This window comes from Nothobranchius furzeri, chromosome 4 (genome assembly GCF_043380555.1).
Source record: "Nothobranchius furzeri strain GRZ-AD chromosome 4, NfurGRZ-RIMD1, whole genome shotgun sequence".
NCBI classification, from domain to species: Eukaryota; Metazoa; Chordata; class Actinopteri; order Cyprinodontiformes; family Nothobranchiidae; genus Nothobranchius; species Nothobranchius furzeri.
In genome coordinates, this window is record NC_091744.1 from 86589463 (window position 1) to 86612399 (window position 22937).

The window sequence follows — 22937 nt, forward strand, 5'->3', positions numbered from 1 at the left end:
AGTTTTTCTTGAGAAACTAGAAGAAAAAATGTCCAAGAAAAGGCTAAACTTACATCTAGTCAACAGAGCTACTCCAACATGCAGCCGTTCCTACCAGAGACCAATGTGTTAAAGAGTTTCCCACGCCTTTAATGGTTTTAAGAAGATATTATTCATTTTTAATGAAGGTGGGTAAGGGACAGCTGCTGTTTTGATCAATTGTTCATAATTAAAATTATTAGACAGTATTTGTCAAATTTGACCACATGGACATGTCCTCTCTGATGTGAAACAACCCTCTTTAGGATTTGCACCAACACGAACATGTATTTTTTATTCTTCTTTATCACAGACAGCAGGTTTCCTCAGACACCAGATGCTCACAGAGCAGTTATTTAGAAACATCCTCTCCTGCAGGTCCAGCAGCAGCTTTGAGCTTTGCATAGATATCGTCCCGGTTTCCGGACTCTTTTTTTTACGTGCATGCTGCTGAGCTTATAATGCAAGTTAACTTTTACTTCCTCGTACACGCACGCTGATAGAGGAACTGGCCGTCCTGCGGCTGCTTTTTGTCAACACTCTACATCCTCTCCTGCCTCGTTTCTCAACCTTCAAATCATGGTTTGATAAAAACAGGAGCAGGTTTTGTGGAGCTGAGGAAAAAAACCAAACACTCTAAAAGGTAAGCGTTTTAATCCAGCTGATTGTCGTGCCTGTCGCTGCGTCAGCACCACGGAGGAAGGGAAGTCCGCGCTTTTTTATTTATAACTGCCAGAGTTTGCAGAAGATGTCAAGAGTCCACCCGGGCGGCTGTGGTGCGTTCACGGTCATACAGTAATACTCAGCTGCGGGCTTTCCGCTCATCTCCTCCGCATTACGATTCATTTTCAAACACTTAAAAGGAAACAAACTAAGAATCTGGATTTTCCCGGAACATTTGAACCCCCATCACTATAAAATGATGACTTCTGAGGCCCCTGGGTCGCAGTTCAACCCCATTACAGGACCAGTAAAAGCAACTGCTTTGGCCACTCAGTCATGTTTTTTATTCTTTATTTGCAAGTTTAACTTTAAAACTCCCCTCCTCTTTTCTCTGCTTTGTTTTTTATGTTTTTTGTTTGTTCTGCGTTTCAGAAGCCTTTTGTTCATTTCTGCCTTCTCCTAACTCACGCTGCACTGTTTTATTTATGTCACTGTTGTTTTTGTTGCTGTACTTTTTCGTTTGGTCTGGCAGCATTTTGCCACTTTTCTGTGTTTTCAAACTAAAGCTTAACTATAAAATTTTTCAAACATCTTTCTAGCATAGCCCCAATTTTCATTATTCATCCTGAATAATGAAAGCACCACAAAAACTCTCAGAGGTTAACACAAACTGATAAAATACACATTTCAACAGACAGAAGCAAACTTTAACAACCTCAGGGCCGTTTGTAATCCTCATATTTGGATGTTTGTGTTCCATGTGAGGCTCATTTAAAAGGGGATTTAGAGAGTCTGATAATCCTACAGCTTTGTCATGAAGATGACTCCGGCCCTCTAAAACCGATTCTTATAATGTAATCCAGATTAAAATCGGGCATCAGTCAGTCAAAAACATCTGCACCAAACAGGAATTTGAACTCTGATCAAGGTGACTCTGGAGCCAGCCGAATCTTGTTCTCAGCTTTCTGATGCTCTAACTCCTAATGCTAAAACAGAACAGCTGATGATGATCTGTGTCATAGTTTCGTCTGCTGACTGGAACTGTTTGTTGTTCTGCTTAAGTCCCATTCAGTTGGTTGGGGGACTTGAAAGGTGCAGCAGGTAGATGCATGCTGACACGGTTGGTAGCACTGTTGCCTCAGAGCAAGAAGGTTGCAGGGTTGAATTCTGGCTATGTAGTTTTTCTCAATGCATGTGTGAGTTTTCTCTCTCCGATTTCCTCAAACAGGCCAAAAATGTGCAGGTCAGGTTAAATAAACAGAAACTAAAAGACGATGGGAAAGTAAATGAAATTTCTGCAGCTTTTGTGGCTAAAATTGGATTTTGGCAGCGCTGAACTTGTAAAAAAAGATTTAATTGTGCATTTTAACAAAAGGAGTTTAATTCAAAATAATCTTGTTTTAGTTGTTTTTCTTGCTACATTTGCTCATTTGTTTATCTTTCCACCTGTCCCAGTCGTCCATCCCGTCTTCTGCTGCTCATTTTGCAGAAGATAACCAATAAACCATTCCAGTTTTGATGGGCTCCACTCAGATCTTCTCAAGCCAAGATTTCATTTCACCAGAGTGTCTTGGGTCTTTCTCAAGGTCTTTTTCCTTCCATGGTTTGAAAAATGTCCAGATTGGATGACAAATGAAAGCCTTCTTACCAGATGCCAAAACTAGTTCATTCAACTCCAGAGGTCCAATGGCCGATCTCCTCTCCCTGCTACTGGTTGATCACAGCCGTGAACCAGATCTGAACTTTGCTACTAGGATGGATTATTGAGCAAATGAGGAAACTTGAAGGTCAACTTTGGTTTGTGATGCCATTTTATTCCACGGATATAGGCTGCTGCTGCTTGTGTGTGTGTGTGTGTGTGTGTGTGTGTGTGTGTGTGTGTGTGTGTGTGTGTGTGTGTGCGCGCGCACGCTCATCCCTGAAATATTCCTATCTCAAATCCAGAATGATCAACTCAACCAGAAACAGATATTTTATTCATATCGAACCACATCAAAGAATGCATTGTTGCTACGGTGAAATGAGCAGAATTAATGTCAACAAGGTTTATCTATTTGAATAATTTGACCCCCAAAGAACAAACTTAGTAACCTATGAATAAAAATGAATAACTGATTAAAAGCTTTTTTTTTTAAACCAAAACTGGACTCCGGAAAGGTCGGTAATCTGCCTTTGAAGGAAGGGCTGGGAAAGGGTTAAATGAGGAAAAACATTTATCGTTATTCAGAGATTAACCCAAAAAACAGACTCTTACTAAAGACAGGCCGCTTCCCAAACATGTTTTATTAGCTACAAATGTGAAGTAAGCATATTTTTATTGCATGTATTCCTGCTACACGAGTAAGAGGAAATTAGTTAGTCTGAATACGCCTTCAGCTATCTTAACGGGGACCGTCCCTTCACTCAGGAGGTCAAAGTCTCTTGGGCTGAAACTGTAATTTTATCAGCTAAATATTAACTCTACCATAAAACATTCAAGAAAGGTTACGGCCTTGGATTTTTAAAGAGCATGTCACCCCCAAATCAACTTTTTTTCTGGTAAACTATATAAATGCGTGTCTAATTGTGCTGCAGACACGTGTAGTCAGTAGTTTTGCATTTTAGTGCATTTTAGTTCAAATTTAAATTTTCTGCCTAAAACTGTCAGTTGTCAGGTAAAAACTCTGCACTGCGTTTGAAATTAAATCTGCCATCGCTATTGGCTAAGAGGTACCCTAGAACGTTAGCTGGTACCATATGATGTCACAATGTTGTTGTGAGCCTGTGTGTGTGTGTGTGTGTGTTAGCGGCTCCGCCCTCTCGGTCTGCTAGGCAACAGCATTTGTTGCATTTTTCAAACAGGAAGTGGGAGTGGAGTAATACTCTGGTAGGGGGTGACTTGCTCTTTAAGAAAACAGATGTTTAGATCACAAACAGATGTGGTGGTGTCATCCAGGACGTGATGAACTTTTAGGTTTTAAATGAAAACAATAAAACTAAGAGACCAACTGAGCTGAAGGAGCCTGGCAAACACTCAATAAACAAGAGAAGCCAAGTTGTTTTCATTTAAAACTCATGATGTGCAGTTTATGGACCAAAGACTTAATATATTTTTGCATATTTTCTTACTTTAGTTGCAAACTTTTTCTGTTGAAATCGTGCTTGTTTAATAATTATTCTGTTTAGTGACGTTGTTTTCCACAGACGTCCTCAGGCGACATAACTTTGGTCTGATGTCTAATCATTTGCAAGTTAAATAAAAGTGTTGCACTTTTACCACACTATAACTGTTAGTATAGACAGTGCTTCCAATGGAAGATGCACCTTTAGGTCGTTTTAGTTCATTTCTTTATTTCTTCTGTTTAAAGACATTGAACATCAGAATACGCAGAGAATTTTGTTTTTGAAACCTGATTTACACAAAATTCACGTGGGACAAAGACAGAAATCTACGATGGCTACAAGAAGATCTGTATCCTTGTCTTTACATGTACATCATATCCATGGACGTAGTTTGTTGGGGGGTACATGGGGGACATGTCCCCCCTCCGACTTTTTCCAAAGTCAATTTTTGTCCTCTGTACTTTTTACCGTTCAAAAACAATATTACACTACATTAAATGGACACTGGTTAAGCACTAGGACCATTTGTGTTGAAGCCTGTTTCCCATGACACATTTTTGTATACTTACTTTAAAGAGCAATTGTGACGTCCCTGACATGTGTTGTAAAGATGTGAAGGATGGGGGTAACGTAAGAACTGGCGGAGGAGTTTAAAATGGGTTTATTTGTAATAAAAAGGTATTAAAACACAAGCAAACAGATCTCTCTAAAAAGGTTAACATGACACAGCCAAATTATCAACTATAAAACACCTGGTAAAAGCTTATTTTAAAAGCTTTACCACACGAAGGTGTTTAAAAACCAAAGTCAGTCAAATTGCACCAAATACAGCTAACCTTTAAAAAAACGTATCACCAAGAGTTAAAAACTACCACAGTTTAAAACTCCAACGAATCCAAAGGAAAGGGGTTCCCCAGACCGCTGAAGGCACAGCCCTTTTATGCAGGTGTTTGCTCATCGTGATTATTTAGCTCAGCTGTGTTCCTCAGCAGCCCGGGAGAGAGGAGGAGGAGGGGCGGTGTCAGGCTCATTCACCAGGGCTCGGTGATCCTGGCTGCTTCTCTCCACAGGCCAGCCTGGCATCCGTAACAGCAAGTCACCCCCAGATCTACTTTTTTTTTTTTTTTGCTGATAACCAACATGAGTGTCTAATTGTGCTGCGGACACGTGTCATCAATCATTTGGCGCTTTAGTGCATTTTAGTTCAAATTTAAATATTCTGCCTAAAACTGTCTGTGTTGCGCCCTCTTCAGGTAAAAACTCTGCACTGCATCTTAATTAAAATCTGTCATCACTATTGGCTAAGAGGCACACTATGACATTAGCTGGTACATTATGATGTCATAATGTCGTTGTGAGCCTGTGTGCATTTGTTAGTGACTCCGCCCTCTCAGTTTGCCAGGCAACAGCATATTTTGCAGTTTTCAAGCAGGAAGTGGTAGTGGAGTAAGAATCCGGTAGGGGGTGACTTGCTCTTTAAATACCCCCCCCCCCCCCACACACACACACACACACTTCTAAAGTTAAAACTACATCCGTGATGATATCTATAGGGCTTTGTCATGTAAGAGAGAGAAAAAAAAGATAGAATTTGTATTTTCAGAAAACAGCTACTAATTCTACCCTCGATGTACCGGCTCCCGAGTCAGTAAACACGCTGATAATAAATAACACACAACCACTAAGTCCAATTTGGAGCTGCCAAGGAACCTACAGCCGCTAATCACAGACTCCCCAGATGAAAACTACGCCCAAGTATTTGGAGGATGTGACTCAATTCTCAAAAATCTATAGTGAAGTAATCTGGAGGTTGCAAAAACATGGTCTGATGGTGCAAAAGCAACAGCACTGGTTGCCTCGTGGAATTAGCGTGTTCTGTCCATGCATGAATGGGTTTTCTCTCTGGTTTCCTCCCACGGGTCTAAAAACACGTGTTCGGGTAATCAATGACTAGATGTGAGTGTATGGTTGTGTGTCCCTTTGGTAAGCTGTCTCCCGCCTTTCACCAGGTAACTCCTGGAGGACCAGCTCTCCGTGACCAAGCTGTTAAAGATAGTGAGAGAGTGAGTGAGTGAGTGAGTGAGTGGGTGAGTGAGTGAGTGAGTGAGTGAGTGGTGGGTGGATTAGTGCATTTGTTTATTGTCCTCTCCCTCGAAAATACCTGGAAACCATCAGGGCAGCTGTGGATCTGTGCAAATACTTTTAGTTTGTCTTCCTGTGTGTGTGTTGCACCAGCCCATCGCTCATTTGTATAAACTTTGAAGACCTTTTGAGTTTTGGTTTGGTTAATAATTGCACTTAGGCTTTTTGTGTCTCGTTAGGATAATTTTGAATGAAAATGTGAAATTATTTCAAGTTCGGGGTCTCGCCAACAAAATTCACCAAGGAGAAAGTATTGTAGTGTTGAATGGAGTTGGGACATATGCAAAGCCCTCCTTTTGTGCTGCCATGTGGGTCTCCACTGTCTCCGAATATTTTTTGTTTGTTTGTTTCATGTCCTGTCTGGCTGTGAAGCAAACAGAATTGATGTCTGAATGCTGGTGACAAGCCTTCCAGATTTACTCTCAGGTGGAGCATCAAAGCTTTTGCTTTAATGTCACGCCTGATACTTAAAACTTTATTGTTATTGTTTTTTGAATGCTTGTAATTCTGACCGGACACGGAGACAGAGGTGAAAGAGAAAGGAAGTGACAAAAGGAGGGGGGGGGGGGGGGTTCCACAAAATAAACAATCAAGATGAACAAGAGTCTGCTTCTAGACCTGCAGAAAAGGGACACACAACAATACAACAGGAGCAAACTATCACTGCGTCAATCTGATGAGGAAATATGAAATCAACATTGTTTTACTGAACAATCACACGATAATAAATCACAGTGCATTTAGTGCCATCCACAGCCTTAGGACATGTGTTGAACGTGCCCAAGTCCATACTTATGAGAGCACCATGTGAGCACCTGTGTGTGTACACGCGCTTGTTTATGTAAGGTTTCTCTATAGGAGCGTCCAATAGAGAGTGTGAGGGGCCACAGATCTGCCCCCCAAAGATGTGTAGGAGATGGAGGGAGCTGCTCCAGAGCGCAGAGACCCCAGGGAGACTGCAACCAGAAAAGCCTCTGCCCCCCTCGGGGGGCCACAACCAGCAGCCGGCAGAGTCCCGGGAGATATCAGAGGCAAGCCCACAGGCCCACCCGCAGCCTCCCACCCCCCAGCCGGCCGAGCCTGGAATCCAGCGACCCGGGACCCAGGGGCGACCACCTCTGCTGGGGACCCACCAGAGCCCAGGAACCCAGACCCCACCAGGCAGCCACCGGGATTAATCAGGCAGATGCTAAAAATCTTAAATCCCCTGACCCGGGAGCCACGAACACCCAGGCAGACCAAGGCACCACACTGAAAGTTCCCCCTGCCAACTGCCGTTGGATGTGCTCACTCCCAAGGCCCTAAGTGTGTGTCTGCGTGGAATGTCGTTGGTGGAAGTGTTTAAGGTGCAAATAAAATTGGGGGGCAGTCTGCCACAGGAATGCAGAAATGGGGTCCATACCCGCACTCCCCACCCCCCCAAGGTCCTATGTGCATGATTGTGTGATGATGTGAGGGAGCAGGAGGAGAGAAATGTGTGGGGATGGGGAGGAATGGCTGGTTGGCCTAAGCCCTCCAGGGAGCCCACTGGCCCCAATAGACACCTCTGTTGCCAAAATGCCACCCAGGGCATGGAGACCCCAGCTCATCTTGCCAGGGCCCAAAGCAGCAGTATTACAGAGCTCCACGCAGTCCGAGGGCACCAACCCAGCTCCACCCCTGCAGAATATCCACTCCCATCCCTGCATTTGCACAACTTCCAAAACATATAAGACATAGGACATCCAGGCAAGGTTGGGTCCTCCCCCTCCTGGACATCCCCCTCCCCCGTGATGGGACAGCAGAGGAGCCAAGGTCTACCCGAGGCCCCTGAGCCTGGGCCAGGAACTGCCGCATGTTCCCGCCTGTCTCCGAACGTTAAAACACTCACCCATCCGTTTTCTGTCAGTGTTTGGTTTTAGGAGTTATATGCCTAAAACGAGTTGTTTAAAAAAGTCCCTGTTTGTGACATCACAGAATAAAAGCACTTCTCGTGTGCAAGAGAGAGCTGCTGCTGGAGGAGCAGTCTCTCTACTCTGAGCCCCTTCTGGGTATCGGAGCTTCTCAGCTCATAGCAGCCTGAACAGGGGATGGGTGGGCGTGGCCTGCTCTAGCTTGCTTTGATAAAGTGACTTGAAACGACTCATTTTGGAGGGTACAGGAAATATCAAGAATAAAACTGCAAAATTCACTTAACTTGTGAGGGAATTGGTGAAAAGAACTTCAAAAACATATTTTTTATCGACCATAGAACTATTAGAACTCAAGACACAAAATGTAGGCTGTGCAGTGGTGCAGTGGTTAGAGCTGTTGCCTTGCAGCGAGAAGGTCCTGGGTTCGCTTCCCGGCCTGGGATCTTTCTGTATGGAGTTAGCATGTTCTCCCTGTGCATGCGTGGGTTCTCTCCGGGTACTCCGGCTTCCTCCCACAGTCCAAAAACATGACTGTTAGGTTGATTGGTCTGTCCAAGTTGTCCTTAGGTGTGTGTGTGTGTGTGTGTGTGTGTGTGTGTGTGTGTGTGTGTGTGTGTGTGTGTGTGTGTGTGTGTGTGTGTGTGTGTGCATGACTGTTTGTCCTGTGTGTCTCTGTGTTGCCCTGCGATGGACTGGCTCTTTGTCCTGGGTGTACCCCGCCTGATTGCCCGTTGACCGCTGGAGATAGGCACCAGCCCCCCCACGACCCTACGTGGACAAGCGGGTTCAGAAGATGGACGGATGGATGGACACAATATGTCCCCTTTAAGGTCCACATTGTGTGAATGCATGATTTTATTTTGAAAAGGACTCAAGTGTTTAAACTCATATAGCATTTCTGCAGGTTGAACCTCAGAAAGCTCTCTGAAAACGTTTGACTGACAAACTCATTAATTGTTTTAGTTCTGCGGGTTTGCCATGGTGCCTCGACGGCTGAAACGAGGGTTAGAATGATGAGGAAGTTGGTGAATGCTCTCGTTAGCATGACATAAGTCACTGTGTGGTATTCTATCCGGGTCCTTCAGCGTGTGTTAGTTCATTAGTTCAGTCGAACGCAACCTGCTGCTGTTCTAGGAAACGATCAGACAGACAAACTGTCAAACGTTTGTTTTGGTCACACGCTCCTTCCTCATCATTTAAATAAATCCAAGCATTCAGAGGTGTTTCTGTGTCGTTTGAGCATCAACTAAACCTCTGAAAGCAGCAGGCTGGTTTCCGGAAGAAACTGAACCTAAACATTATTTCTGATGTACATATTTTTATTTGAATGTTATTTGATTGAGAGGGAAAAGAGGAAGCTTGAAAATGTTAATCAGTAGAAAATGTTACACGCAAGGCGGAAACGTGGAGCTGCGAGTTCAAATGATTTAAGTTCAAACTTCATTTTTCTGATTCATAGAGGAAATTTTCAGCTTGTTTCTGAGAAAGTTGCTTCAGGAAATGTATTTTTATTGTGAGGTGGGTGTGGGTTTGGGGATGGTTTAGGGTTAATGAGTATTTTAGTGCTAACTCTGGTGATCTGTGGGCATCTTGGAGCTTTTGTGAATGAGAATCAGCGAAGAAGCCAAACTGGTGCTGGAAAGTAACCAAAGTAGCAAAGCTGGAAAAGCGGCGTGATCGTGACACGGGATGGAAACAGGCTGAATGCGTGATGCAGGCATGACATGTGGGACTTCCACTTCCATTCCAAATAATTACTCCTTCTTGTTTCATTTAAACTTTGAAGCTTGTTGCTCAGTTATGACTATCGAAGGTCAAACTACATGCCTCAAAGGAAGGTTGTGCAAAACTTACATCATTTATAATGAAATAGTTCCCAAATCCTTAAAGGCAATAAAACTAAACACTTTTATTTAACTAAGTAAAAAACGAAAATGCTGCTAAGTATTTGAAGTGCTGAGGGGCTCTGCCTCCATTTTGGTCTCCTGCTCGCTCCTGTTCAGGGTTGATGGACACAAATGTTTAGGTGACTGACTCTCCATCGTCCTGTCTCTCCTCTGCTGCAGACATGGCTCATTCAGGGCAGCAGGGGGAAATGACCGAGTACAAGAAGATCCTGATCAAACGGGATTTGGAGATGGGCGTGGTCATGACGGTGTTCCGGCAGAAGGCGGAGCGTCTCACGGTGCAGGTCATCATGGAGACCCGTCAGGTGGCGTGGACTCGTACTGCAGACAGAACCGATGGTGTCTGTGAGTAAAGCTGGTCGTACTGTAAGGTCCTTGCTGCACATCCATCTCACACGTAGACGCTTTAGGCCCGTTGTTTGTTTTCATTTATGCTGTTTAAGGTCTCCTTTGCTAAAATTATTTAGTTTAATTCTCAGTAAATATTTTATGACACCAAACTGATCAGCGGGACTAACAGCTGAAGTGATTGTGTCACTAATGCTTTTTGCTGGAGAGGATGCATGATGGTGTTTATTCAGATACAACTCTATTCATCTATTTTTATGAGCATTTCCCCAAAAATCACCAGTTTGCATTCAGCTGAAATATTTATTAACCGCATGTTTTGGGTTTAGAAAGATCCAAGGAGCCTTTGTGGGGAGAAATTAATTAAATGTGTACAGAGGCACACATTTTTATTTTTTATTTAAAAAAGCTAAAATCAGATTAATCTTACTGAGAACAAAATACATCATAATTATATTTACACCATAAATGTGACCGGAAAAGGGTGGCTTGCCAACTCCGGGTCGGGGGAGAGGTCCTACCTCAAGTGGAGGAGTTTAAGTACCTCGGGGTCTTGTTCACGAGTGAGGGTAGGAGGGATCGGGAGATCGACAGGCGGATCGGTTCAGCGTCTGCAGTGATGCGGACGCTGAGCCGATCTGTCGTGGGGAAGAGGGAGCTGAGCCAGAAAGCCAGGCTCTCGATTTACCGGTCGATCTACGTCCCAATCCTCACCTATGGTCATGAGCTTTGGGTAATGACCGAAAGAACGAGATCGCGGATACAAGCGGCCGAAACGAGTTTCCTCCGTAGGGTGGCCGGGCTCAGCCTTAGAGATAGGGTGAGGAGCTCGGACATTCGGGAGGGACTCGGAGTAGAACCGCTGCTCCTCTGGATCGAAAGGAGTCAGTTGAGGTGGTTTGGGCATCTGGTCAGGATGCCTCCTGGACGTCTCCCTGGGGAGGTGTTTCGGGCATGTCCTGCCGGCAGGAGGCCCCCGGGTCGACCCAGGACACGCTGGAGAGGTTACATCTCCAATCTGGTCCAGGAACGCCTTGGGGTCCTGCCGGAGGAGCTGGTGGAGGTGGCCGGGGAGAGGACGGTCTGGAGCCCCCTAGTTGGGATGCTGCCCCCGCGACCCGGACCCGGATAAGCGGAGGAAGACAACGACGACCATAAATGCACAAACCTTCCGTTACACAAAATGTCTGCAAAGAAATCTCAAAATAATCAACAAAATAGAAACATTTAGTGTTTATTTTTTGTAGAAATTATAATTAATAGGTGAATAACTACAAGTTGTGTGTGTTTGTGTGTGTGTGTGTGTGTGTGTGTGTGTGTGTGTGTGTTTCAGTGGATCTGTTTGAGATCAGAGAAATCCGCAGAGGCAGGAACTCGAAGGACTTTGAGCGTTTTAAAGATGGGAAAGACAAACACGGCGAGAACACCTGCTTCACCATCTTCTACGGCTCTCAGTTTGTCCTGAACACCCTCAGCCTGGGAGGTGAGGGCGTCCATCAGCTGACGTTTTAGGGACGTTTTCCAAAAAGACACTTGTGGATTTGTGATGGTAATTCTGTTTCTACAAACTCTCCAGCGGATTCTGTCGAGGATGCTGAGAAATGGCTGATAGGACTCGAGATGCTGCAGAAGGAGACCCTGGCAGCTCCTACTCCAGTTCTCATAGAAAGGTGACATTAAACCCGGGTTCTGGTTCAGATGGTTCTGAGTTAAGAGGCTTATTTGTGTGTCTTGTCCTTCTAGCTGGCTGAGGAAGCAGATGTATTCTGTCAATCAGACCAAAACAAACAGGTAAATATAGTTTTTTTTTACGTCTGAATTTTGTGCTGATCATTAAAAAGTTCTGGATCGGTAGTGTTCCCGAATCGGAGCTTTTCATATTCGTGAGTGTTAGGACCATTCAGTTTAACATCGTATAAAATATAACTAATAATAAAAAGTTTATGGAAAATACAGCTCTTTAAAGTAACAAAACACAAGTACGTAGAACAGAATAAACATTTATTATTTCATTTCAAAATGTTTATATGTATTTAAATGCAGTTATTGACAATTTAATCCCATTTATAATTATTATTAGTTCAATATTTATTCAATTTAAACTATTTATAACTTGTAGCTTGATTTTAAAACTACTAACCAGATACTTTAAGCTTTGATGTTTTTTTTAATCTCCATCATTCAGATTATATTTCCAACAAACACAGATTTTAGTTTTAACTGCATTCAGTGACTTTAAGTTTACATTTTTCAAATCGTTTCAGCTCATTTGTCCTTTGATGGACGACCTCCTGCACCGGTGGTAACACATCGCTGGTCTTAACTAATAAAAGCACGAGAAAACAAGTAAAAACGTGTTGTGTTCTTGTATTACGATGCATGTAGATTTAGTGTGCATTACAAAAAGACATTTGAATTCTTATTCGTAGGTATTGTCTACAGGACGGCCAACCTTAATGTAAATGACCTTGATGTGGTCATAAAACCAGATTTGTTTTTACATTTTACTACCAAACGTGTCCCGTGTTAAACTAAAAACAGGGTTTCCATCAGTTATGAGGTCAATATCAATGTCTAATTTATTTATAAAGCACTACAGAGCTGCACCAAAGTGCTGTACAGCAAAAATAAACCAATGCAAACAATCACAACATAACTAAAGGAAAAGGTTGTGGCTGAACAACTCACAGCTGCTCTTGACGAACTTAACATCTAAGATAGCTTCCAGCTTCATAAAATCAAAGATAAAAGTAAAAAGATAGTAAAAATCCTTAGATTAAAAGAAAAAAAGAGCAATGTCAAGGAGCAAAAGTGAATTTTTTACAGCTTTTTGAAGACTCCCAAACTTTCAGCGGATCTATTATGAAAAGGGAGTTTGTTCGACAAACCTGGAGCCGACACTGCAAAGGCACGCTCCCCCTTACTTTAGTATTTAGATCTGGGTGCAGCGGGGTGCGTCTGATTGTGTTACAGAGCTGTTCTAAGAGGTCTTGTAATGGAGACCGGGGTTCCCTTCATTATGATTTATGTTCTGTTATTTCTGATTGAGTTACAGACAACAGGTTTGTTACTGAAGTGATTTATTTTGTGTTGGACATTTGTAACAGGGTCTTTAGAAGCAGAGGGACCGAACACCCTTCCTGTGTAAAGAGGAAATGTTGGATAAATGTCAAAATGTGTTCAAGTTAATCTCCAGCGTTTCACTCACCTTTCTGGTAGTGTCTCCTCAGCAGGGCGGGGCAGCAGAGGGAAGTTTGTGTCCCAGGTGCTGCTGTGAAGCTGCGGGAGCATACCGTTTAGATAAGGAGGGGTGATTCCTGGAGGAGTTATGTGAAACCTAGTTTCTGTTGTCTGAGTGAACTTGGATTTAATATAATTTGTATTTATGTAAATAATGTTTGGTGTCATTTATTATTTGGTGGTTGGGTTTGGTAAATATTATTTAGTTATTATTTCTTTGATTACCCCTTTTCTTGGTTTCTTCCAACCATTGCTTGGTTATAAAAGGCAGTGAGTGTTGGTGTTAGGGGTCGGTGTTGGTGACAAGACGTGCTGCAACAAAGCCACCTCAGCCTGATTTGTTTGTTTGCCTCTCCTTCGAACCGCGTGCCGCCGCTGGTCAAACAAGTCTGATAAATAAGAACGGGCCAATTCATTAAGTGCCTTAAAAACTAGTGAAGCTTAGACCCGGGCATATGCTCACTTTTCTGTGTACCTGTCCAAAGCCGAGCCGCAGCGTTGTGAACCCATTGCAGGCGGTGCATGGACGACTGATGAAAGCATGAACTACCGGGAGGTGATTCCTGCTGTGTGTTTTTGTCTTTTCCAGCCTCTCTGTCAAGCAGCTGAAGTCTCTCCTCCCGATGCTCAACTACAAGGCCCCAAGCACCCGCGTGCTCAAAGATAAATTACAGGTGCTAACCTGCAGAAGTTTTTTTCTTGTATGTTTAGAGAGCTAACGTCAACCAAAGTCAAATTCCTTATATATGAAAGTACACTTGGCTAAAAAATCTGAATCTTTTCTTAGAAACATGACAACCGCATTAACTCTTAAAGAGCAAGTCACCCCCAGATCAACAGTTTTTTAATGATCAAAATATATAATGAGCGTCTACATGTGCTGTAGACCCAAGTAGTCAATATTTGGGCACTTTAATGCATCTTAGTTAAAATTTAAATTTTCTGCAAAAATATGTTTGAATGTCTAAAGGAAATGTAAAATAAAAACGATAAACGGTGACCCTCAAAAGCTCTTGATGTTGATGAAATGGGGCAAAAGAATATATAAGAACTTTATTGAAAGACACCAAGCAACATTTAGAGTCAAAGAATGTATTTAGATAACAACTAAGGAAATATACAGATGAACTCTACATTCATATAAACAGACGTGGCTTCACATATAAGAACTGTTCTGTTGTTTGTCAGTCCGTTGTTGGTTTTATGCAGTTTCACATTCTTTACAAATCAAAGATAATATGGTGTTTTATTAACAAATTACAATTATAAAGAAAACATTTAGGTGTTAACCAACAAGAATTTATCAGCAAAACTGCTGATGTCGTTCCAAAACGTGTGTGTGAAAGCCGAGTAGAGTTGCAGTAATGTGACGTCATCGGCAGTCGAAGGACCCCGAGCCAATCCCTCACCCGAGCAGATCCTGTACCGACACCGGCCGCCCGATGTGTCGGACAAAGTTGAAATGTTGCTACACCCACACCTAGCGTTCTTCTGATATACAAATATTAAATTCATATTGTATGCGTACTTAAAACTTGAAACAAAGTTCATAAAAAGGCTGCAATCATACTCCATAAAAGGGTAAAAAAAAATAATCTTACATTCTTCATCATCACAGTGAGGCTCAACAGGTGTAGAAGACAGTCCCGCCCCCGTGGTGTCAACAGGTGCCTGTCGACCGGCTGCAGATATTGTCTCACTGCATCTGGACACGACCATTCAAAAGTAAAATTAATTGGTTAAAGTTACGAGATACTGTATTGTGTATGTAAACAGCTAGCGAGGGTCCGTCCGTGGACCGTGCGTGGCGGGAGAGGCAGTTAGCTACAATGCTAGCGCATAAAGTTCCTTTGCCAATTTTATAAAGTCTACATACCTCTGCTTTGGGCCGGTTTTTTTTTCTTCCTCCCTCCTTCGCTTTGGGAATGCTGATCCCGATGGCTTAGGTGTTCTTTTCATCGTAAAAGATATCAAAAGTTTAAATGCGACAACAGGATGTCCTACAGTGCTACCCACGCACGTGATCTACGGCACCCTTAACGGTCAAATGCATCGGAGCGGTGGCCCAAGCGGGAGCTCGTCATGCAGCCAGATCATTAGAATTTAAATATTGATGTTTTAATTTCATGTCATTTCAGAGGGGAATTTTGAGTATGTAGAGAGTGCGTTTCATATAACAAACAAAAATTTAATACTTTTTTTTATTTTGCGCCCTATCCATTAGATGGCGCCTGTGTCGCCTGTCGACAAAGCCGGCCTTAAATCTGCCGCCACTATTGGCTACGAGGCGCACTATGACGTTAGCTGGTACATAATGATGTCACAATGCTGTTGTGAGCCTGTTTGTGTGTATTTGTTAGCGGCTCCGCCCTCTCGGTCTGCCTGGCAACAGCATTTGTTGCGTTTTTCCAACAGGAAGTGGGAGTTGAGTACCAGAGTCTTATCATGCGATAAAAAGTTGATTTGAGGGTGACTTGCTCTTTAAAACATTTTATTGAATTTGTATTAATTGTTGGCACTTTTTTCATGCTGATCATGTTTATTTTCATAGGAAATGGGAGTAAAGAAAGACCGTCTGGACTTTGAGCAGTTTCATAAATTTTATAACCTTATAATGTTTGAACAGAATGAGGTCAGTCTGAATACCTTAAATTCTTCTCAGTGCATTTTATTATTTAGCTTTTTAACTGAAGTTTTTCAAAACGCAGATCCTTGATGAATTCAAAAATGAAGCTTGTTCTTTTATTCTGGGGTGAGTCACGTTTTCTCATCGTTTGACTTTTAACAAAAATGTTTACGTGTTTAAACTTTTTTACTTTCCAATCAAACAGAAGCACAGATAAGCTAGACGCCTCAGTTGTTCTGCTGCACGACTTCCAACGATTTCTTATTTATGATCAAAAGGTAAAAGCATGGCATTACGAGCTATTTAATACTCAACAGATGCGAAAACGTTGTTAAAGCATCTAAAATTGAAACAATAACTAGTCATGTGTCGTGAATTTGAATACACAAATAAAAGAAAAACAAGACAAGTAAATAACATGAATCCATTTTCAAAAATACAAAATAATCTAAGTAAATCACTTGATTTAAATGAACAAATACGAGGACCGTTTTCATCTTCTTTAATTTCATTATAAATATTCATTTCGATGAAGTCAGCTCTTGATTAAAGAAGTAATCTGATTACTTATGAAATTATTATGAAGATGTTACGTTAGAAAAAGGTGGAAAGTAGAAGAGCTGTTAAGCTGGTGTAATGCTGTGTTTGAAATGTAAAGATACTGAAAAATAAAAAGTACCGATTGTTAACTATTTAATTTCATGGTTTAGGAAACTTGGGCCAACGATCTGAATCAGGTCAGGGAGCTGATGACCATTTTTATTGACGACACCATGAGGAAGACCAATGACCCTGAGTTCACAGTCAGCGAGGTAACAAAGAAAACTTGTATTTCTTCAAATTATTTCCAAATTTGCCTTTTTATTTTTTTAATATTCAAACTTAGTTTAGGCTAGCAGAAAGTTTTGAAGCTCAAAATGGCCACACCTCCCAGGCGTTTGAAGGAGTATTTTTATTTTTATTTACTTATTGTTTATTTTTCATTGATGTGTGTGCTTTGTGGCTGTGTGTATCTGTGTGTAACCTGGGCGCTAATTCTCGTGTCACATGGCAAATCAAATTTACCTGTGGGTATTAGTAAAGTTACCTTGACCTTGTGTATTAACTCTTTCTCTTCTTCCAGTTCCTCAGCTTCCTGTTTTCCAAGGAGAATTCTGTTTGGGACGAGAAGTTCTCAGAGATCATCAATCTGGACACACACAACCCATTGTCTCATTACTGGATCAACTCCTCGCATAACACGTCAGTTTGTTTAACAAACCTAAGTGGCTGGTTTTTGTCCTAAATATGTTCCTGTTAACTGATCAAAAATACCATCAAAAAAGATTTTACTAAAACTGAAACCTGTCTTCACTGGGAGCTGTGAGACCTAAACTGGGGGCTCGTCCGGGATCTCCCAAAATGAAAATGAATCACAAAAAATTGCCAACTGCATTTAATTTGGATATAAATGTTAGAATAGTGTTTAAAGTGACATAATAGATTATTTATTATAAATGAACTAATCTAGTTGATTTGTTTTCTTATTTTGTTTTGTATCCATCAGTTACCTGACAGGTGATCAGATTCTCAGCGAGTCGTCAACAGAGGCCTACACCCGCTGTCTGCGTCTGGGATGTCGCTGCGTTGAATGTGAATATCAAGCTAGTGAAGTAAACGAAAATGTTTAGATTCGTTTAACTTAATATTTTTTACTTGTTATTTATCAGTGGACTGCTGGGAAGGCCCCGGGGAGCCGATCATCTACCACGGCTGGTCCAGAACCACCAAGATCAAGTTTGAGGATGTGGTCAAAGCCATAAACGAACATGCATTTGTCACCTCAGAGTAAGAGCTTGTGAGGTTATTTCTGGTCTTGTACAGGTTTGGGGGTTTTGTCTTCATTTTAATTTTTACTGAGACAGTTTCATGAACCCTTAACTGTTCAGTCAGATGCTTTCTGGAGCACATTTTAGTCCCTCTAGCTTAATAAAACCTGTTGAAAAAAATGCTACTAAAATTAAATATTTAAAAAATTGTGGCCAGGTTTCAGTATAAACTTAAACATTAGCAATAAATATTATTACATTTTATTATTATTGTTATAATCATTGCTTTATTATTACATTACATTATATTATAATTACCTTTGTTGTTTCAAAAGAACAAAAAAATATAAAAAGGATTGTATTTCAATGTAACTTTTTTTTTACTGGTGTGGAATTTAAAAGGTTGATTTAGTCGTTATTTATTTCTGTTTTATTTTACTTTTTTATCTCTTTGATAGTTCCATCCATCCGCTTATCCACGCAGGGTTGCGTTGGGCCTAGTGCCTATCTCACGCACACACGCACGCACACGCACACACACACACGCACGGACACACGCACGGACACACATACCTAGGGCCAACGTAGTGAACCCACGCATGCACAGGGAGAACATGCAAACTCCTTGCAGAAAGACCTCAAGGCGACAGCGCTAACCAGTGCTAACCCTAGCCCTGCAGCCCTCTTTGAAAGTTATTTTTAATTTTATTTTAATACATGTTTATTGTATTATTTCTTTCTTTAATTTATTTCATAGCTTTTAATGGTCATCATCACGTGACTCGTTGTGGTCAATGCCTTTTGTTTTATTTTTTTTATTTGATGTAAATATGTTGTTTGGGGCTGTGCAGTGGTGCAGTGGTTAGAGCTGTTGCCTTGCAGCGAGAAGGTCCTGGGTTCGCTTCCCGGCCTGGGATCTTTCTGCATGGAGTTAGCATGTTCTCCCTGTGCATGCGTGGGTTCTCTCCGGGTTCTCCGGCTTCCTCCCACAGTCCAAAAACATGACTGTTAGGTTGATTGGTCTGTCTAAATTGTCCTTGTGTGTGTGTGTGTGTGTGTGTGTGTGTGTGTGTGTGTGTGTGTGTGTGTGTGTGTGTGTGTGTGTGTCTGTGTTGCCCTGCGATGGACTGGCTCTCTGTCCTGGGTGTACCCCGCCTGATTGCCCGTTGACCGCTGGAGATAGGCACCAGCCCCCCCACGACCCCGCGTGGACAAAGCGGGTTCAGAAAATGGACGGATGGATATGTTGTTTGTTCCGGTTTTACATCTTAATTCAGTTTTGCGTCATCTTGAATTTGTTTATTTTGCTTCCTGTTATTGCAAAAGTTTTTTCACATCATCATACATTGTGTTCTTTTCACAAATGGAAGGGAAATTTTTCTTTAGTGTCTGTAAAAAAACACAAGTTCCTGTATTTTCATGTGGAAAACTAGACTTCATGCACCATATATACATACATATTTATTTATTTTTGTTTTGTTTTATCAGCTTAGACACAATGACCTTAGTTAACAAGACTTTACTTCAAATGCTTTTAGCTTCCCAGTGATCCTGTCCATAGAGGAACACTGTCCGGTAGAGCAGCAGCGTCAGATGGCGCGGATCTTCAAAGACGTGTTTGGGGACAAACTTCTGACCGAACCGGTGGAGCACATGGCCGAGCTGCTGCCGTCACCCACTCAGCTGAAGGGCAAAATCATACTCAAGGTACTGAAGCACAGGGAGGCGATGGCGGAGGCGGCTTGATCTGAGACCACCGCTGAGTTTGGTTTTTGTTTACGAGCAGCACAAGAAGCTTAACGTGGAGGGAGGACCGGGAACGGTTAAAGACTTCAGGAGGGGCGAGAAGCAGGGAGACCTGGAGATCTGGGACCCTGTCGACCAGGTACCGTCATCTAAACACTGCATCAAACAATCAGCTAATGGTATGTCCGAGTTTTTGCAGATGTTATGTTTTTGCTTGGATTCTGTTGATTGGACAGAAACAAAGCTCCAGCTTGATTCCAAATTTAATTCAGCCAATTCACAAATCATTCCTTTGATTGCTGCTTATTTTTTTACGGGACGTCAGACATCCACGTTTCTTCAGAGGCCAAAAACGTTCCCAAAGCTCAGACGTCCCAGGAGAGTTGGCTGTTCCAACGTGTTGTTTTGCATGTGTAACTAAAGATGTAAAAACCTGCTTTCTCTTTACCAGCGGTGGAACAAACACTACTGTGTGATCTCTGATAACAAGCTGTACTACGCAGAGGAGTACGAAGAGGAAGATGAAGATATCAGGAAGGTAAAGTGTCCAGTTAGGGAGGGAATACCAATGAATAGAGGGTTGAAATGTGCATTTTGTTGTTTTATTCAGTACCAGGACCTGCACTGCTCGGAGCCGTGGTTTCACGGTCAAATGCACGAGGGTCGAATTATGGCCGAGCGTCTGATCCAGGATTACTGCGCAGAAACCGGCGGACAAGATGGCACCTTCATGGTTCGACAAAGTGACACGTTTGTCACTGATTTCACTCTGTCGTTTTGGTAATTTCTTGGTCAGGTTGTGGTACGATGGTGCTTTTTGTTTGTTTTCTTAATTCCCTGAACGTCTGTGCAGGCGTGGTGGGAGAGTCCAGCACTGCCGCATTCGCTCCGGCACAGAGGAAGGCCAAAACTTCTTCTACCTGACTCCAAACCTGCCCTTTCCCAGCGTGTACTCTCTGATCCAACACTACAGAGAAACGCCGCTGCGCTGCCAGGACTTCGACCTGCGTCTCACTGAGGCTGTACCCAAACCGAACCCTCACCTCCAAGAAGGGTTTGTCCTGCAACACATCTAACCCTTAAAAATGCAACGCAAAAAGAAACTCTTCCCAAAGTGTCAGCTTGTGCCTGCAGCACACGAGAAAAGGCTAATTTTACTGATGCTTAAAGGGGCATTATGGAAGTGTGACAGCCAAAACATGTATAGAAATAATAAATGTCTTCTTCATACATTCTCCTGCAATGCCCTGGTCCTGTAGAATGAGCCCTGGCATTTTTACTGTGATTGCCTGTTTTTCTGTAAAATGACAGAAAAAGAGAGATGCTCGGGTCGAGCAGGCTGCTTCATGCGCGTTCACGCTCAGGCATCGCCCGTAGCATTTGCTATCCGTAGCTTTAGCAGCAGAGAGAGAGGCAGTGCCACTTTGTCGCTGTTCCTAACGCCTAGTGACAAAGCTAGCTACATTTCTGAGGACCCTTAGCTACTTTCTGTAGAACTTTCTTCTAGATATTTCCTGCTAATTAGCAACAAAATAGCCATTTTCACTCCGAACCGTTCTTTGGACGTTGTTTCAGCTGTCATCAAGGACATAAATGTTACAGATACGAATGACGTTACTGGTGCCTCACCTAGTAAGATGTCTGACTCTTGTGCAGAAGACCTGGGTTTGATTCTGGATGTGAACATAGTTTATTTAGAGTTTCTTTTTTACATTAATGGTAATTTTTTACAGTAAGATGCCCAAATTTTTATTTGAGACTCGCCGAACGGCATTGAATTCACAGATAAAAAAGATGTGGGTTCAACTTTCATTTTGGAACAATTTTTCAAGCAAGGGAAGGGAATGATCTGAGCATGCAGGAGGACTGACCCATCATAAACCTTTGTCGGCTGTGCTGAAGAGAAAGCTACAGAACCACATTATTTAATTAATTAGCTGCACGTTCTCCTGTCCTCTGTCCTCCGGGACACACACACACACACACACACACACACACACACACACACACACACACACACACACACACACACACACACACACACACACACACACACACATACACACACACACACACACACAGACACACACACACACAAGGAACTGTCTCAGCTGTTATTTTCGTTAAGGAGTGTGCACGTACAGCATGCGCGCCTCGTGCACGAGCCTACTATTGAAGCTGCCGTTACGCTTTTGGCCTGTGGGGGCAATCGCGAGCATAAAAATTCAAAAGTCCGAAAAGTCCCTTTAAGTCAGTTAATCCCACAGTCACAGCAGGAAGGTAACATCCTTGTTTTTGTGTTTGTGCTCTGAAGATGGTTTTACAGTAATCTGAGCAGAGGTCAAGCTGAGGATTACCTGCTCAGGATTCCCAGAGATGGAGCTTTCCTCATCCGACAGAGAGAGGGAGAAGTGGACTCCTTCGCCATCACGTTCAGGTAAAACCAGACAGGAAATGTAAAGAAGTCCACCATGTTCTTCTGGTGTATCTTCACCTTTAAAATGTTAATAGATCTCCTCGGTTATTGAGATGCTTGATGCTTGATCCTCTGTCTGGTCACCTCCATCCTTCAGAGGGGACGGGAAGGTCAAACACTGCCGGATCCAGAAGGATGGGAACGTGTACGTCCTGGGCACTACTACGGAGTTTGAGAGTCTCGTGGAGCTGGTGAACTACTTCAAGAAAAAGCCGCTGTATCGCAAAATCAAACTGCGTTACCCGGTCACACCCGAGCTGGTCAGCCGCTTCAGCCAGGTGAGTTCCTTCAGAGGGAACGTTTAGGTGAGATTCTGACACCGAGAACGCGTTTGGGTTTGATACCCGCAGCCTGAGCCGGGGAACGCGATGATAATTTATCTGCTTCTTCTTTCCAGAATGAAAACTGCTCTGATTTATATTCTGCAAAGATGTACGTGGAACCTAATGAGATTGCGCCATCGCCGGTGAGTAAACATCCTCGTTCCATCAGCATATCGTCCGCTATGGAGCGTAATTCAGGATTCGTCTCTTTTAGCCCCAAAACACAGTTAAGGCTTTATACAGCTACCAGGCCAGGAGGGCAGACGAGCTCAGCTTCACCAAAGGAGCTCTGATACACAACGTCACCAAAGACGCCGACGGATGGTGAGCTAACACGCATCAGTCACTAAGAAAAAACTGTTTTAGGGATGAGCAATGCTGGAATCTTGTGTGCAGACATTTAAAATGCTGTTAGCATCATTTATGTACTGATTTGAGTTGGCAGGGTCCTCCTGAGCCTTGAAATCAGCTACAGTCGGATCAAACTCTCAAACTCAGTGGATGCAGATGCAATATTTCATTTTCCTGCTTTTTTTCTACTTTTATTTCATTCAAAAAATAAAAATAAAGCAATAAAAAATAAAAGGAGTTTCCCTGCACACTACAATTTTGAATGAAAAGGAACAGAATGAAGAAAATATCTTTT

The 22937-nt window shown here is 42.6% G+C and overlaps 1 protein-coding gene across 2 annotated transcripts in view; it reads left to right on the forward strand.

The window, feature by feature from the left end:
* Positions 1–511: 511 nt before the first annotated feature.
* The window catches only part of plcg2 (phospholipase C, gamma 2), a 34351-nt gene continuing 11925 nt past the window's right edge, over positions 512–22937 (forward strand). For both annotated transcript variants that reach the window (XM_070550582.1, XM_070550583.1), the window contains exons 1-22: positions 512–661; positions 9884–10069; positions 11406–11555; positions 11649–11742; positions 11816–11863; positions 13902–13986; positions 15864–15944; positions 16021–16064; positions 16144–16216; positions 16649–16750; positions 17062–17180; positions 17485–17570; positions 17648–17765; positions 19285–19453; positions 19533–19631; positions 19944–20030; positions 20103–20272; positions 20346–20546; positions 21807–21929; positions 22066–22246; positions 22366–22434; positions 22506–22615. In XM_070550582.1, the coding sequence (XP_070406683.1) occupies positions 9886–10069; positions 11406–11555; positions 11649–11742; positions 11816–11863; positions 13902–13986; positions 15864–15944; positions 16021–16064; positions 16144–16216; positions 16649–16750; positions 17062–17180; positions 17485–17570; positions 17648–17765; positions 19285–19453; positions 19533–19631; positions 19944–20030; positions 20103–20272; positions 20346–20546; positions 21807–21929; positions 22066–22246; positions 22366–22434; positions 22506–22615 (2393 nt within the window). In that variant the 5' untranslated portion in view covers positions 512–661; positions 9884–9885. The remainder of the gene's footprint in view (positions 662–9883; positions 10070–11405; positions 11556–11648; positions 11743–11815; positions 11864–13901; positions 13987–15863; positions 15945–16020; positions 16065–16143; positions 16217–16648; positions 16751–17061; positions 17181–17484; positions 17571–17647; positions 17766–19284; positions 19454–19532; positions 19632–19943; positions 20031–20102; positions 20273–20345; positions 20547–21806; positions 21930–22065; positions 22247–22365; positions 22435–22505; positions 22616–22937) is intronic.